Below are 16,129 nucleotides of genomic sequence, written 5' to 3'. Positions count from 1 at the left end.
ATAGCGATTTCCTCTACATCCAACAGGTACATGCGTTCTGTAGCTCGAGGGTAGTAGATCTGAGTGAGGCACAGACGCACACCTTGGATGATATAGTGAGCCAGACATCACACAGAGCATCCTTATCCACATTTTATAATGGTCTGAGAAAACACTCCATTAAAGTGGACCGGAAAACGTTATGTAGGACAAGGCTAGATCTACAGTGGATGAAGACATTACAGAACAGATATTGGACAGTTGTAGCCTTTACAGCATAGGCAATTTTATTTCACCAGCTTAGACCCCCAGGGGATGGTACATTAGACAGCACCATGGTGCCCAAAATGGTTCATGCAATCTTACTGGTAGCTGTACAGTGTCTCTTCCATCAGTGATTAGAGCCAAAGACTCCAGATATTGCAGCTATCATATTACAATTTAAACTATTGTTAGCTGTAGACCGACTTGATACAGAGAAACATAAAGAATGAGATGCAAGTAAATTCTTTAAAAAGTGGAAAACGTTTATTGAAAATCACTACACCATGGAGGAGATGCAAGATTTAGTCTGCCTACTCCGATACATTGAGTTGTACTGTACAAGAGACTTGATGGGGACTTTGGGTAGCTTGAGGTTTGAGACCTAAACAGGACTATGACAAAGAAATGACATTTAGCTTTCATGATGGAAGGCATTTGGAGATGTATTTGATAATTCCTCTACAGTTACCATGTACAGAACAGACGCTCTTAATGTACTTTATCATCTGGATAATATATTCCTTCATTCGTCATACAGTCATTGCCAGAAGTGTTGGCACCCTTGAAATTGTTCCAGAAAACAAAGTATTTCTCCCAGGAAATTATTGCAATTACACATGCTTTGTTATACACATTTTTATTTCTTTTGTGTGTATTGGAACAACACAAAAAAACTGAGAAAAATGCAAATCGGATATAATTTCACACAAAACCCCAAAAATCAGCTGGACAAAATTGTTGGCACCTTTCCAAAAATATGGGTAAACAACTATGTTTCAAGCATATGATGCTCGTTCAAACTCACCTGTGGCAAGTAACAGGTGTAGGCAATATATAAAAATCACATCTGATAAAAAGGGGAGAAGATGACTCAATCCTTGCAATGTGGGTCTGTGTGTGCCACACTAAGCATGGAGAACAGAAAGAGGAGAAGAGAACAGTCTGAGGACTTGAGAACTTCAATTTTTGAAAAATATCAGGAATCTCAAGGTTACATGTCAATCTCAAGAGATCTTGATGTTGTTTTGTCCACGGTGCGCAACATAATCAAAAAGTTTACAACCCATGGCACTGCAGCTAATCTCCCTGGATGTGGATGGCAGAGCAAAAGCGATGAAAGGTTGCAATGCAGGATAGTCCAAATGGTGGATAAGCAGAGCCAAACAAGTTTCAAAGAAATTCAAGCTGTCCTGCATGCTCAGGGTGCATCAGTGTCAGCGCGAACTATCCATACACATTTGAATAAAATGAAACGCTAGGAGACCCAGTAGGACCCCACTGCTGACAAAGAGACATAAAAATGCTAGACTGCGGTTTGCCAAAATGTACGTGAGTAAGCCAAAATCCTTCTGGGAAAGTGTCTTGTGAACAGATGAGACCAAGATAGTGCTTTTTGATAAAGCACATCGTTCTACTGTTTACCAAAAACAGAATGAGGCCTACAAAGAAAAGAACGCAGTACCTACAGTCAAATATGGTGGAGGTTCAAAGATGGTTTTGGGTTGACTTGCTGTCTCTGGCACTGGCTGCCTTGACTGAGTGCAAGGCATCATAAAGTGTGAAGATTACCAAAGGATTTTGGGTCGCAATGTAGTGCCCAGTGTCAGAAAGCTGGGTTTGCAGGACAATGACCCCAAACATCCTTCAAGAAGCACCCAGAAATGGATGGAAACAAAGCGCTGGAGAGTTCTGAAGTGGCCAGCAGTGAGTCAGGATCTAAATCCCACTGAACACCTGTGGAGAGATCTTAAAATTGCTGTTGGGAGAAGGCACCCTTCAAATATGAGCGACCTGGAGAAGTTTGCAAAAGAAGAGTGGTCCAAAATTTCAGTTGAGAAGTATAAAAAGCTTGTTGATGGTTATAGGAAGCAAATGATTGCAGTTATTTATTCCAAAGGGTGTGCAATCAAATATTAAGTTGAGGGTGCCAACAATTTTGTCCGGCCCATTTCTGGGGTTTTATGTAAAATTATGTCCAATTTGCCTTTTTGTTATCTGTTTTTTTGTGTTGTTCCAATACACACAAAGGAAATAAACATGTATATACTGTAACAAAACATGTGTAATTGCAATCATTTTCTGGGAGAATACTTCATTTTCCGTAACAATTTCAAGGGTGTCAACACTTTCAGCCATGACTGTATATCCACGTGTATTTAATGTCACATGGTTAGATAGCTATGCTTCCAGCTCCTGTAATTTGTGCAATTTTTTTGATATTCCATTATTTTCCAATAATCTGTTAGAAGTACTTGACATTATTATTTGTTTGTATGTTACCTTAAAACTTATAAAAAACAAAAAAAAAGATAAAAACAAAAAATAAACAAACGTTATATCATGTGTGAAACATAGTGGCAGTAGTATCATGCTTTGGGTCTATTTTGCTGCATTTGGTCCAGGATGGTTTGCCATCACTGATGAAAAAAATAATTCTGAATTATACCAGGAACATAGAAAATGTCAGGACATGTGTTCATGATCTGAATCTCAAGAGAACGTTGGTCATGCAGCAAGAGAACGATCCAACGCACACAAGTTGTTTTAGAAAATAATGTTTAATGAAGAATTATGTAAAAGGGAATCTGTCACCACATTTAACCTATCTAAACTATTAATAAGGGCATATAGCTGAGGAGAGTGATGCCTGTATGCCTTATATCAGATGCCTTGTTGTTGAGAAATCATATTTTATCACTTTATGTAAATGACCTCTTCCAGGCTATGGGGAGGACGCTGATTGGAAGATAACTCCGCCTCCAGAGATTATTTTACATGAAGGGGGAGATACCAGTGTGAGACAAGTAACTAACGCAGAATAGGAGAAATGAACGTTGTCTTCTTGCAAAGACATTTTTTGCAGCTCTCTGAGCTCTGCTGTATTGTAACAATATTACAACCCTGTCTGCCTGTGAGCTGGAATCTGAGAGGAACCTGCAGAGGTGTCAGGTATAATCCCACAGCTCTGCAGTGAGATCAGAAGATCAGAGAGCGTCCATCACACATCACAGTGGTAACTCCCCCTTATATTTAAAACAAGCTCTGGAGGCAGAGTTATCTTCCAGACAGTGTCTTCCCCATAGCCTGAAAGAGGTCATTTATATAAAGTAATAAAAGAGGATTTCTCCACAACAAGGCATATGATATGAGGCATACAGGCATCACTCTCCTCAGCAGTCTGTAACCTGTATGCCCATATTAATAGTTTAGCTAGGTCAAATGTGGTGCCAGATTCCCTTTAAAGTTTTGGAATAGCCAAGTCAAAGTCCTGACCGTAATCCTATAGCGATGTTCTGGAAGGAGCTGAAACAAACAATTGTTGCATGGATTTATGTCATTCTACATCAACTAAGGAATGTGCTCCTCAAACCTGTGGGGTCATCACAACCCTGGACCAGACCTCAATCACCGGATAATAAAACTTTCACTTTCCTTATCTATGAACTAATTATTATTATTATTATTTATTATTATAGCGCCATTTATTCCATGGCGCTTTACATGTGATAGGGATATACATAACAAAAGCATTTACATAATCTTAACAAAACGAGTCAGCGACTGGTACAGGAGGAGCGAGGACCCTGCCCGCGAGGGCTCACAGTCTACAAGGGATGGGTGAGGATACAGTAGGTGAGGGTAGAGCTGGTCGTGCAGTGGTGTTTACTGGAGGTTGTAGGCTTGTCGGAAGAGGTGGGTCTTCAGGTTCCTTTTGAAGGTTTCCACGGTCGGCGAGAGTCTGATATGTTGGGGTAGAGAGTTCCAGAGTAGGGGGGAAGCACGGGAGAAATCTTGTATACGATTGTGGGAGGAGGAGATAAGAGGGGAGTAGAGCAGGAGATCTTGTGAGGATCGGAGGTTGCGTGCAGGTAAGTACCGGGAGACTAGGTCACAGATGTATGGGGGAGACAGGTTGTGGATGGCTTTGTATGCCATGGTTAGAGTTTTGAACTGAATTCTCTGGGCAATGGGGAGCCAGTGAAGGGATTGACAGAGCGGAGAGGCTGGGGAATAGCGGGGGGACAGGTGGATTAGTCGAGCAGCAGAGTTTAGGATAGATTGGAGAGGTGCAAGAGTGTTGGAAGGGATGCCACGGAGCAGGAGGTTGCAGTAGTCGAGGCGGGATATGATGAGGGCATGCACTAGTGTTTTTGCAGAGTATTTGCTGAGGAATGCACGGATCCGGGAGATGTTTTTGAGTTGGAGTCGGCAGGAGGTGGAAAGGGCTTGGATATGTGGCTTGAAGGAGAGATCAGAGTCCAGGGTTACCCCAAGGCAGCGAGCTTGTGGGACTGGGGAGAGTGAACAGCCATTGACGTTGATGGATAGGTCGGATGGGGGATGTGAATGAGAGGGTGGAAAGATGATGAACTCTGTTTTATCCATGTTGAGTTTTAGAAACCTGTCTATCCAATATTTACAGCCAGAACTGTTTATCTTTCTTCAGCAATAATAGCTCTGCTTTACGTCACCTGTCTCATCTATTACTTTATGCCTGTGTCTTGTGTATAAATATGTGACTCTTCAGATTTTGTGTTATACTATGCCTAATGGAGAGGCCTGAGTAGTTTTGAAAGCTTGCAACTTGTTACCATCTTTCCAGTTAGCCATTCAAAGGCATCAACCACTGAGGACTCTCAAATCTAAATATTTTTCTATTATTATAGATGCTGTTTAGGTTCACATACTTTTACCACTCACAGACGTAATATCGGATCATTGTTGTTATTCAAATAAATTACAAAGTCTAATATTTTGGATACATTTATTAGATTTGGCTCTCTTTATCTACAAACTGTCAAGCACCACTGTAATCGGCAAACCATTCACAGAACCAGGAGCTCCTATACTACCAGAAACAACTAACAACTTAGCAGAGCAATTACCAACCATGGGGCTACCACTGTTCTTTATTAAGGATAACACAAATAGAATAACTATGGTTCTATGGATCCAAATTAAATTGTATATATGTTACATGCAGAAATACTATGTGAGGTCTGGGTTTTACAGATGTAATGCTGACATTAAACATTGCCATATTACGACCTTCTGAAAGTACCTTATATTGCCGTTATATGGTTTTGTGTGATGATTTGTTAAAATCATGCTACTTCTTCAAAACAGTTTTTCACAATCATTGACAAACAGAATAAGGTTTCTCTGCAAGAATCTAATATCTGGCAGACAATTTGTCCTAATTTTCAGATGCCATGATTTTCAGTGGTGCAGTAAGCTGTCAACAATAGTTTGTCTTTTCAGGACAGCCTTTCCTTTATATAAATCTTCCCTCATCACTCACACTGTTTGACAGTTGCTCCATTTTCTCCATATTGGGAACAACATCGCATACAGATCACTGTCTGAGGACCTGCTGTTCTGTTTGTAAGGAGCAATAGCAGGGTCTTCTGCTTACTGTTTGGTTCTGGTAATGAGGATAGGGATGTAGTGTCAAATATTGTGAAGACATGATTGATGGACGAGGGTCTACTCAGAGATGCCGTAAACAGCATGATAAAGAGAAGGAGAAGCTGATCAAAATTTATATATACTGTATATACTTGTGTATAAGCCAACTTTTTCAGCACTTATACTCGGGTATATACTCGAGTATATACATTCCGGTGGTGGATAGTGGTGGGTTGAGGTGGCGGAGGAGCGGGGCACAGGCAGTAACCGGCTGCTGCTGCTACCACATATGCCCTCTGATAAAGAAAATGAATATTCAATCTTCTCCACACCCATGGGAGTGGAGAGGAGTGAATATTCGTTTTCTTTAATAGAGCGTGCAGTATCAGTCGCAGCCGCCTGCAGCGACTCAGTGATCACGTGTGCCGATATTAGAGAGTATGAATATTCAGTCCTCCCCACTCGCATGGGCATGGAGAAGAGTGAATATTCATTTTCTTTAGCAGCGGGCACACAGGATCGCTGAGCCGCTGCAGGAAGCCGCAGCTGCGACTGACAGTGCGCGCTATTTAAGAAGGTAGTCATTGACACACTAAGTAAATGCAAAGTAAATTTTGCATTTCATTTTGAAATCAAGGTCCCAGAGTCTGGAAGAAGAGTGGAGAGGGACACAATCCAAGCTGCTTGAGGTCTAGTGTGAAGTTTCCACAATCAGTGATGGTTTGGGGAGCCATGTCATCTGCTGGTGGAGGTCCACTGTGTTTTATCAAGACCAAAGTCAGCGCAGCCGTCTACCAGGAAATTTTAGAGCACTTCATGCTTCCCTCTGCCAACAAGCTTTTTGGAGATGGAATTTTCATTCTCCAGCAGGAATTGGCCCCTGTCCACACTGATAAAAGTACCAATACCTGGTTTAAAAACAACAGTATCACTGTGCTTGATTGGCCAGCAAACTCGCCTGACCAAGAGGAAGATGAGAGACACCAAACCCAATAATGCAGACGAGCTGAAGGCTGCTATCAAAGCAACCTGGGCTTCCATAACACCTCAGCTGTGCCACAGGCTGATTACCTCCATGCCACGCCACATTGATGCAGTTATTGATGCAAAAGGAGCTCTGACCAAGTATTGAGTGCATTTACTGAACATACATTTCAGTGGGCCAACATTTCAGATTTTAAAATCAGTTTTCAAGCTGGTGTTATAAAGTATTCTAATTTACTGAGATAATGACTTTTGTGTTTCCATTGGCTGTTAAACCATAATCATCAACATTAACAGAAATAAACACTTGAAATAGATCACTCTGTTTGTAATGAGTCTATATAATATACGAGTTTCACTTTTTGTATTGAAGAACTGAAATAAATTAACTTTTTGATGATATTCTAATTTAGTGAGATGCACCTGTATGTGTGGTCAATACAAAGGACTGGCACATGACTTATTCTAAAGACCATACTAAGGACCAGGGGGCACTCATTACGGGTGGAATAAAGGCGATTCCGGCAGCTAAACAGGAAAGGGTTCTTTACAGTCAGAGCAGTCAGACTGTGGAATGCCGACCACAAGAGATAGTAATGGCCGACACTATAACAACTTTCAAAAAAGGGCTGGATGATTTCCTCAATACACATAACATTGTGGGTTACAGATAAATTAGAGAAAATGTACAATTGGTGGAGGAAGGTTGAACTTGATGGACCTAGGTCTTTATTCAACCTATGTAACTATCACTGCATGAACAGTCATACAGGGAAGACCATCAATCACTGAGTAGAACCGTCCACTGGACTCATATGCATGCAAACCAAAGATTTCAATCAAGAAAATACAAGTTTAACGGAAACTTTTCCCACAAAAATATATATCAATCTGATCAACTCCTCCTGCTCTATAACATCCTGTCTGCAGATCAGATACCATTTTTAATATGACAATTTTTAAAGCTCAAGCTAATATGCATCTGAACCGGTGTTCATAAAAACACTTGTTACCGAACTTTGGCAAGTGTAACCACACCACCGATCAGCAAACGAACAAGCAAAATGCTCATTTAACAGCTAATTGGATCGTTAGGTGGGCCGAAAATCATTGTTGTTGGCAGCACATCTCCCCGTGTAAACAGAATATATGCTCTCAACCATATGCAATCTCCAGGAATCCAGCAATCATTGATATAATCGTTTGGTTTGTTCAGTTCCCATACAGTCTGCATCAGTCAGTGTAAAAGGGCATAAACTGAGCGCCAATCAACTTGTTTTATCAACTTGTTGGCAGAAAACTGTATTATATCTTATTAGTCTCTCTTGATGGGCAATGGTGATTAAGTCACTTACATATAATAATAATATTAATGTTTTTGTTTATTTCCCAATAAATATAATGAAAAAAAAAGAATAACCTTCAAAAATACAAAAATGAAAGAGTAGAAAATTATGGAATGGGGGGAGGAATAAATGTATTTATAGGATGAGGTATTCCCAAGTAAATAGTTTTTAAAGCATAAAGAGAGAGAATGTTATAGATGCTATTCAATTAAATATTTAATTCATTCATTCACTTCTAGGTTGCATAAATGATTGATGGTCAGCCATGACTGGATAAGTTCTTACTCTCATGCAGTAGAATTGCTTTTTTAAACAGTGTTAGCCCAGATGATATCTGCAGTAATTTTGCCAACATTGACAGAAAGGGTTTACTTATTCATTCCATGAAAGCTTGTTACATATCACTTACCCACTGAACCTCTTCTCTGCAACAAACGCCATTATAGTCACAAAGGGCGGCATATGTCTCTGAAAAACCACCTGATGAAAAGAATATTGTAACTATTACTGATTAATTTTTTTAAATTAAAATTCATTTGATATTTTCTTGTAGTCTTATCCATTATATAAAAGCCTAATTTCATACTAGGAAATAAATGTATTAAATAAATATATGTCCCGCAAAATTTGCCTTTCAGAATAATATAAAATAAAATATAAAAAACTTTTGCTCTTCACAAATTGAGCAAATGCATCTACTCCCTCTTGTTGGAAGACATACATGATACAGGGATAATATGGTTTAGTTATTTGAGTGTTATTATCCCAAATTGAAACAGTGTAATGTGCAGCTTATTAACCAGTTATACTCTATCATAAATAGAATTGGTTTTGTGTCGTGATTGGCAAAAATCGGCATATGTATAGTCAAGACTCCTGCAAGAATAAAATTTCTTTGAGACTAGGAAAGATTTCAGGCTTCCAAACTTCTCTGTACATCAGTTTATAAAATGAATGGAAATAAACCCTTGCATTTATTTTATGCACCTTGAAAAATACTCATGGGGCAATGCCCAACAGACATTCCATACTGTGGCTAAGTGGTAAGTTTAAGGCTTAAATCGAGAATTGTCTGCATTCCCTCTAACATGTGTAGAGGTCACTGTAGAAGAAGTGTCAGGATGAGCTGATCTCTCTGCGCTGTGAGGATTCTCTGGTGCTGGAGGCAGGTGGCAGTGCCGCCATCAGGGCATTACTGTCCTTACTGCTGTATGGGGCCCGGTGAGCAGAAGCAAAAAGGGGGGGCACGCCAGTCCGGGCCCCAAGCCCACAGCTCAGGGCCCCCCCCTCTCTTTGCTTCTGCTTACCGGGCCCTTAGAGACAGCAGCTCGGCGCATGATGCACCTGGCGGACGGAAATGAGCGCTGTACCTTTAATCCATGGCCGTGTGCATCATGGTCCTGGTCATGTGACAAGCTGTGTGCTCATCTTCAATCCGGAGCAGAGCAGCAGTGTGCCACATGTGTTGCGGGGTCGGCGGTGGGCGGTAACTGTGTGTGTTGCGCTGAGCTGCTGAAGGAGGGGTGGCTGATGAAGGAGGGGAGACTGCTGAGGGAATGCTGGTGAGGGAGGGGAGGCTGCTGAGAGGATGCTGGTGAGGGAGGGGAGGCTGCTGAGAGGATGCTGGTGAGGGAGGGGAGGCGGCTGAGGGGATGCTGGTGAGGGAGGGGAGGCTGCTAAAGGAGGAGAGGCTGCTGAAGGAGGGGAGGCTAATGAGGGAGGGGAGGTTGGTGAGGGAGGGTATGCTAGTGAGGGAGGGGAGGCTGATGAGGGGATGTGGGGGAGGCTGGTGAGGGGAGGCTGCTGAGTGGAGGCTGTTGAGTGGCTGCAGAGCGGGGGTGCCAATTTTGTTTCAAGAGGGTGCCAACTTCCGCAGACAGGTAGGGACGAGTAGTTGCTAAATGGGGTGGCCTCCCCTTCCCCCTTTACTCTTGACTATTTGATAATGTTTTTATATTATCACTTTGAGTTATGTTTTGAGGTGTATTTGTATTTATATCCTAGAATTTATAGGTTTTTAATGACTACCAATAAAGATATGTTTAGTAGTGTATAATCGGTGAATATATATGCAATAATATACCCTGTTTACATTTATTAATTCGGTGATTGCAAGCTGCGGTGGCGGGCAGGCTAAGGCAGTGGCGGCGGGCAGGCTAAGGCAGTGGCGGTGGGCAGGTGGCGGTGGTGGGCAAGCTGAGGCGGCCATTAGATTCTTCTTGAGTGGGCGGGGGGCGCACCGGTGGCGCCACTGGCTATATGAGTAGCTAACTTAAGTCCATGTATTAATTTGTCCACCATTTCTGTGCGTGATTGTATGATACAATCATTCCCTCCCTCCCCCCTTCCGACCCCCAACCAAAACTTATAAGCTACTGGATGATCCTGAGCGATGCTGCAAAACCAAATGCTGAATTACAACATCAGGCGGCAGCGCTCAGGATTCTCCAGGAACTTATACATTTTGGTTGAGGAGGGGAGGGAATGATTGATGGAATCTGCAATCAGAAATACAGATTCTAAAAAAAAAAAAATCACAATCTGGTTACAATTAGTTAAAAAAAATGCATGTGACACATTCCCTTATAGAAAAATAAATAAAATATACCTAAAAAAAGAGTATTTTAATAAATGTTTATTAGGTTACAGTAGAGTAGGGTCCGGCAAGAAGAGTCTCCTTGTCGTGCAGCGGCTTAAAAAATCTTTTGGCCAAAATAAGAGCTGCTGGCTATGTACAGTGGGGAAAAAAAGTATTTAGTCAGCCACCAATTGTGCCAGTTCTTCCACTTAAAAAGATGAGAGAGGCCTGTAATTGACATCATAGGTAGACCTCAACTATGAGAGACAAAATGAGAAAACAAATCCTGAAAATCACATTGTCTGATTTGGAAAGAATTTTTTTTTCAAATTTTGGTGGAAAATAAGTATTTGGTCAATTACAAAAGTTCATCTCAATACTTTGTTATATATCCTTTGTTGGCAATGACAGAGGTCAAACGTTTTCTATAAGTCTTCACAAGGTTGGCACACACTGTTGCTGGTATGTTGGCCCATTCCTCCATGCAGATCTCTTCTAGAGCAGTGATGTTTTGGGGTTGTCGCTGGGCAACATGGACTTTCAACTCCCTACAAAGGTTTTCTATAGGGTTTAGATCTGGAGACTGGCTGGGCCACTCCAGGACCTTGAAATGCTTCTTACGAAGCCACTCCTTCGTTGCCCTGGCGGAGTGCTTGGGATCAATGTCATGCTGAAAGACCCAGCCACGTTTCATCTTCAATGTCCTTGCTGATGGAAGGAGGTTTGCACTCAAAATCTCTCGATACATGGCCCCATTCATTCTTTCATGTACACGGATCAGTCATCCTGGTCCCTTGGCAGAGAAACAGCCCCAAAGCATGATGTTTCCACCCCCATGCTTCACAGTAGGTATGGTGTTCTTTGGATGCAACTCAGCATTCTTTCTCCTCCAAACACGACGAGCTGTGTTTCTACCAAACAGTTCTACTTTTCTACTTTGGATTCATCTGACCATATGACATTCTCCCAATACTCTTCTGGATCATCCAAATGCTCTCTAGCAAACTTCAGATGGGCCCGGACATGTAATGGCTTAAGCAGGGGGACACGTCTGGCACTGCAGGATCTGAGTCCCTGGCGGCGTAGTGTGTTACTGATGGTAGCCTGTGTAACGCTGGTCCCAGCTCTCTGCAGGTCATTTACTAGGTCCCCCAGTGTGGTTCTGGGATTTTTTCTCACCGTTCTTGAGATCATTTTGACCCCACGGGGTGAGACCTTGTGTGGAGCCCCAGATCAAGGGAGATTATCAGTGGTCTTGTATTTCTTCCATTTTCTAATTATTGCTCCCACAGTTGATTTATTCACACCAAGCTGCTTGCCTATTGCAGATTCAGTCTTCCCACCCTGGTGCAGGGCTACAATTTTGTTTTGGTGTCCTTCGACAGCTCTTTGGTCTTCACCATAGTGGAGTTTGGAGTGTGACTGTTTGAGGTTGCGGACAGGTGTCTTTTATACTGATAACAAGTTCAAACAGGTGCCAGTACTACAGGTAATGAGTGGAGGACAGAGGAGCCTCTTAAAGAAGAAGTTACAGGTCTGTGAGAGCCAGAAATCTTGCTTGTTTGTAAATGACCAAATACTTATTTACCCCCAAAATTTGAAAAAAAATTCTTTCCAAATCAGACAATGTGATTTTCAGGATTTGTTTTCTCATTTTGTCTCTCATAGTTGAGGTCTACCTATGATGTCAATTACAGGCCTCTCTCATCTTTTTAAGTGGGAGAACTTGAACAATTGGTGGCTGACTAAATAATTTTTTTCCCCACTGTATGCGGTCTGGTGTTCGATGGGAACTATTAATGAGTGATTGGTGAGGACGTGGAGCAGAAGTGGAGTTTTTCTAGGAGTGGGCGGTGGGACTGTGGAAGGTTCAAGGGCTGGAGGCAGAGCTGGGGTGGAGCCTGGGAGGAGTCTCAAGGGGGCCTGGAAATTTTGACAGCATGGGGCCCCAAAATTTCTAGTGGCAGCCCTGGCAGTTGGTAAAGCAGTTTGTATACTTTTGGCCACACTACTAGACGTTTCTGACCTCACACAATACACTAGCATTGTGCGAGGATGTGCACGTCTAGTCGGCATGTGACCGCATATATGCAGATCACATACTTGTGGTCACGCCCTCGCCGCTCCCGGCACAGGAGAATCCTTATAGCGCACAGTGTGTGCTTTTTTATTGATTCTCAAGCCTGCAGTCACTCTGTGACTTGTAGCCTAAAGCCGGACAACATTATTGTCAATGGCGCAATCCTGTCTTCTATGCCTCCAGCGTTATAATAGAGGTGTTACTATTTAATGCAGCCGTATTCTGGTAAGAATGAACTGACTGCTGACCCTGCTCACAATGCACACGACACAAGATGAAATCTGCTTTAAACAATAGGTAATTTTCTGACAATACTGTGAAGTCCTGATAATATCGCTTTTTGTTCCCTTTCTTTTCTCTTTCTGTACCTTTCGTTGGTCTAATTATTATAATATCTTATTTACATATTCGTTGTTATCACATTTGCCACTAATAATAAATCTTATATTTTGCTGTCGTTTATAACTTAATGCCAATGTCTTTACCTGGTCTCTTTCACTTTTGGAAAAAGAATGTGCATAACTATAAAATATAAAAACCTTTTTTAAAAGATCACTTCTCATACTTGCTGTATTTAAAATAGTACATTTTTGGTAAACACAGGTAAATCAAAATAAGTAGAAAAATACAAGAAATACTCAAAATTGTAGCTCTGAACGGCACATATTTGTGTGCCATTTCAAGCAACACACTTGATAAAGCATAGGTGGAAAAATACTACAGATGAGTCACGAACAGTAAAAGAAGAAATGGCAAGGCTAAATTTAGAATACAATGAGGCAAGTGGTAGGACAGAAGCGCGGTAACAGGCGGGTAGAAAACAAAAATTCAGTTGTAAAATACCGCACTTTCCTACAGACAAAGCTCCTGGGGGCGAAACTCTTGCATACCATTCAGTTACGCTAGAAAACTAAGATGACTGACTGTGAATAGTGAACGTCACCAGTCCCAACCACAATGTATTTTAACCATTACAGCAATCAATAAAGTGTGTTAACCCTATGTAGATTTGAACATATGAGGACACATCCAGTTATATAGATAACACACTTTTAGTGGATATAAAAAGTCTACACTCCCCTGGTAGAATGCCAGCTTTTTGTCATTTAAAAAAAATTATAGCAAGAATAATCATTTCAGAATTTTTTTTCCACTTGTTAAGTCACCTATAATCTGTATGATTCAATTGAAAAGTAAACTGAAATCTTTTCTGGTAGAAAAAGAAAAAGAAAAATAAAGAACTAAAATAACCTGGTTGCATAAATATGCACACCCTTAAACTAATACTTTGTTGAAGTACTCTTTGAATTTATGACAACATTCCGTCCTTCTGAGTAGGAGTCTACCAGCATCACACATTTAAAAGTGGCAATCTTTGCTCACTCATCGTTGAAGTAGCACTCCAAATCTCTCTGATGTGTACAGCGCCTTCTTCAGGGCAATCGACATATTTTCAGTTAGATTTAGATCTGGACTCTGGCTTGTCCATTCCAAATCTTTAATCTTCTCCTAATGAAGCCATTCTTTTTTGTATTTTGAGAAATGCTTAGGGTTGTTGTGCTGTAAGGTGAAATTTCTCGTCATTTTCATCTTTTTAGCAGAGGCCTGAAGGTTTTGTTGCAAAATTGACTGATATTTGGAACAATTCATAATTCCCTGTACCTTGACTAACTCCCCAGTTCCAGCTGCTTAAAAACAGCCCCAAAGCATAATGCTGCCTCCACCATACTTCACTATGGTTATGCTGTTGTTTTGGTGATGAGCAGTGATGGCTTTGTGCCAAACATACCTTTTGAAATGATGGCCAAAAAGATCAACCTTGGTCTCATCGGACGGGAAAACGTTTTCCCAAATCTTTTTGGCAGATCTGGATTTGGCAATTCATAGCCGGTCTTGGATGTCTTTCTTTTTAAGAAAAGGCTTCCATCTTGCCACCCTATCCCACAGGCCAGACATATGAGGAACACAGGAGACTGTTGTCACATGCAGTACACAAGCAGTATTTTCTAGAAATTTCTGCAGCTCTTTAATGTTGCTGTAGATCTCTTGGCAGCCTCCTGGCCCATTTTTTTTGTTGTCTTTTCATCAATCTTTAAGGGACATCCAGTTCTACGTAATGTCACTATGATGCTAAATTTAACCCCTTCACCCCCCCCTGCCTGTTTTCACCTTCCTGACTAGGCCAATTTTTTCAATTCTGACCAGTATCAATTTATGACGTTAGAAATCTGGAACGCTTCAGCACATCCCAGAGATTTTTGTATTGTTTTTTTCATGACACATTGTACTCCATGTTAGTGGTAAATTTCGGTGGATATGATTTGCATTTATTTATGAAAATTTGACAAAAAAAATTGAAAATGTTGCAATTTTCAAAATTTTATTTTTTATGCCCTTAAATCAGATAGTTATATCACACAAAATAATTAATAAATAACATTTACCACATGTCTACTTCACATTAGCGTAGTTTTTAAACATTTTTTGTTATGAAGTTAAAAGGGTTAAAAGTTTATAAGCAATTTATAATTTTTCCAACAAAATTTACAAAACCAATTTTTTTAATGACCACATCCCATTTGAAGTGGCTTCAAGGGGAATATGTGACAGGAAATACCCAAAAGTGACACCATTTTGAAAACTATACCACTCAAAACCACATTCAAGAAGTTTATTAACCCTTCCGGGACTTCACTGGAATTAAAAGAATATGGAAGGAAAAAATTAAAATTTTACTTTTTCCCACGAAAATATTGCTTTAGCCTCAAATTTTGCATTTTCAAAAGAGTAAGAGGAAAAAATGAACAGTAGAATTTGTTGTGCATGTCTCTCCTGAGTACACCAATAACCCATATGTGGTGCAAAACTACCGCTAGATCGCATGGCAGGGCTCGGAAGGGAAGGAGCACCATTCAAATTTTGGAGCTAAAAAATTGGCTGGAATAGACAGTAAACGACATGTCGGGCTTGCAGAGCCCTTGATGTGCCTGAACGGTGGAAACCCCCACAAGTGATCCCATTTTGGAAACTGCAGCCCTCAAGGAATTTAGAGGTGTGATGAGCACCTTGACCTCACAGGTGCTTCACAGAATTTCATAACATTGAACCATGAAAATAAAAAATCTAATTTTTCCCGCAAAAATGTTGCTTCATTCCTAAATTTTTCATTTTCACAAGGGTAACAGGAGAAAATGAACTATACAATTTGTTGAGCAATTTCTCCAAAGTACACTGATACCCCATACGTGGGGGAAAACTACTGTTTGGGCACATGGCAGGGCTCAGGAGGTAAGGAGCACCATTTGACTTTTAGAGCGCAATTTTGGCTGGAATAGATAGCAGATGCCATGTCGCATTTGCAGAGCCCCTGATGTGCCTAAAAAGTGAAAAAAAAACACAAGTGACCCCATTTTGGAAACTGCACCCCTCAAGGAATTTAGAGGTGTGGTGAGAACCTTGAACCCACATATGCTTCACAGAACGTTGAAC

At 41.0% G+C, this 16,129-nt stretch overlaps 1 protein-coding gene across 3 annotated transcripts in view; it reads right to left on the bottom strand.

The window, feature by feature from the left end:
* Positions 1-16,129, bottom strand: part of CARMIL3 (capping protein regulator and myosin 1 linker 3) — a 116,484-nt gene that overhangs the window by 73,321 nt on the left and 27,034 nt on the right. For all 3 annotated transcript variants that reach the window (XM_073671082.1, XM_073671084.1, XM_073671083.1), the window contains exon 7: positions 8,392-8,462. In XM_073671082.1, coding sequence (XP_073527183.1) covers positions 8,392-8,462 — 71 coding nt within the window. The remainder of the gene's footprint in view (positions 1-8,391; positions 8,463-16,129) is intronic.

This window comes from Phyllobates terribilis, unplaced genomic scaffold (genome assembly GCF_046119375.1).
Source record: "Phyllobates terribilis strain yellow unplaced genomic scaffold, ASM4611937v1 Scaffold_1__5_contigs__length_1240528914, whole genome shotgun sequence".
Taxonomy (NCBI): domain Eukaryota; kingdom Metazoa; phylum Chordata; class Amphibia; order Anura; family Dendrobatidae; genus Phyllobates; species Phyllobates terribilis.
The sequence above is the reverse complement of the archived record's forward strand: the minus strand, read 5'-3'. Positions and strand labels throughout refer to the sequence as shown.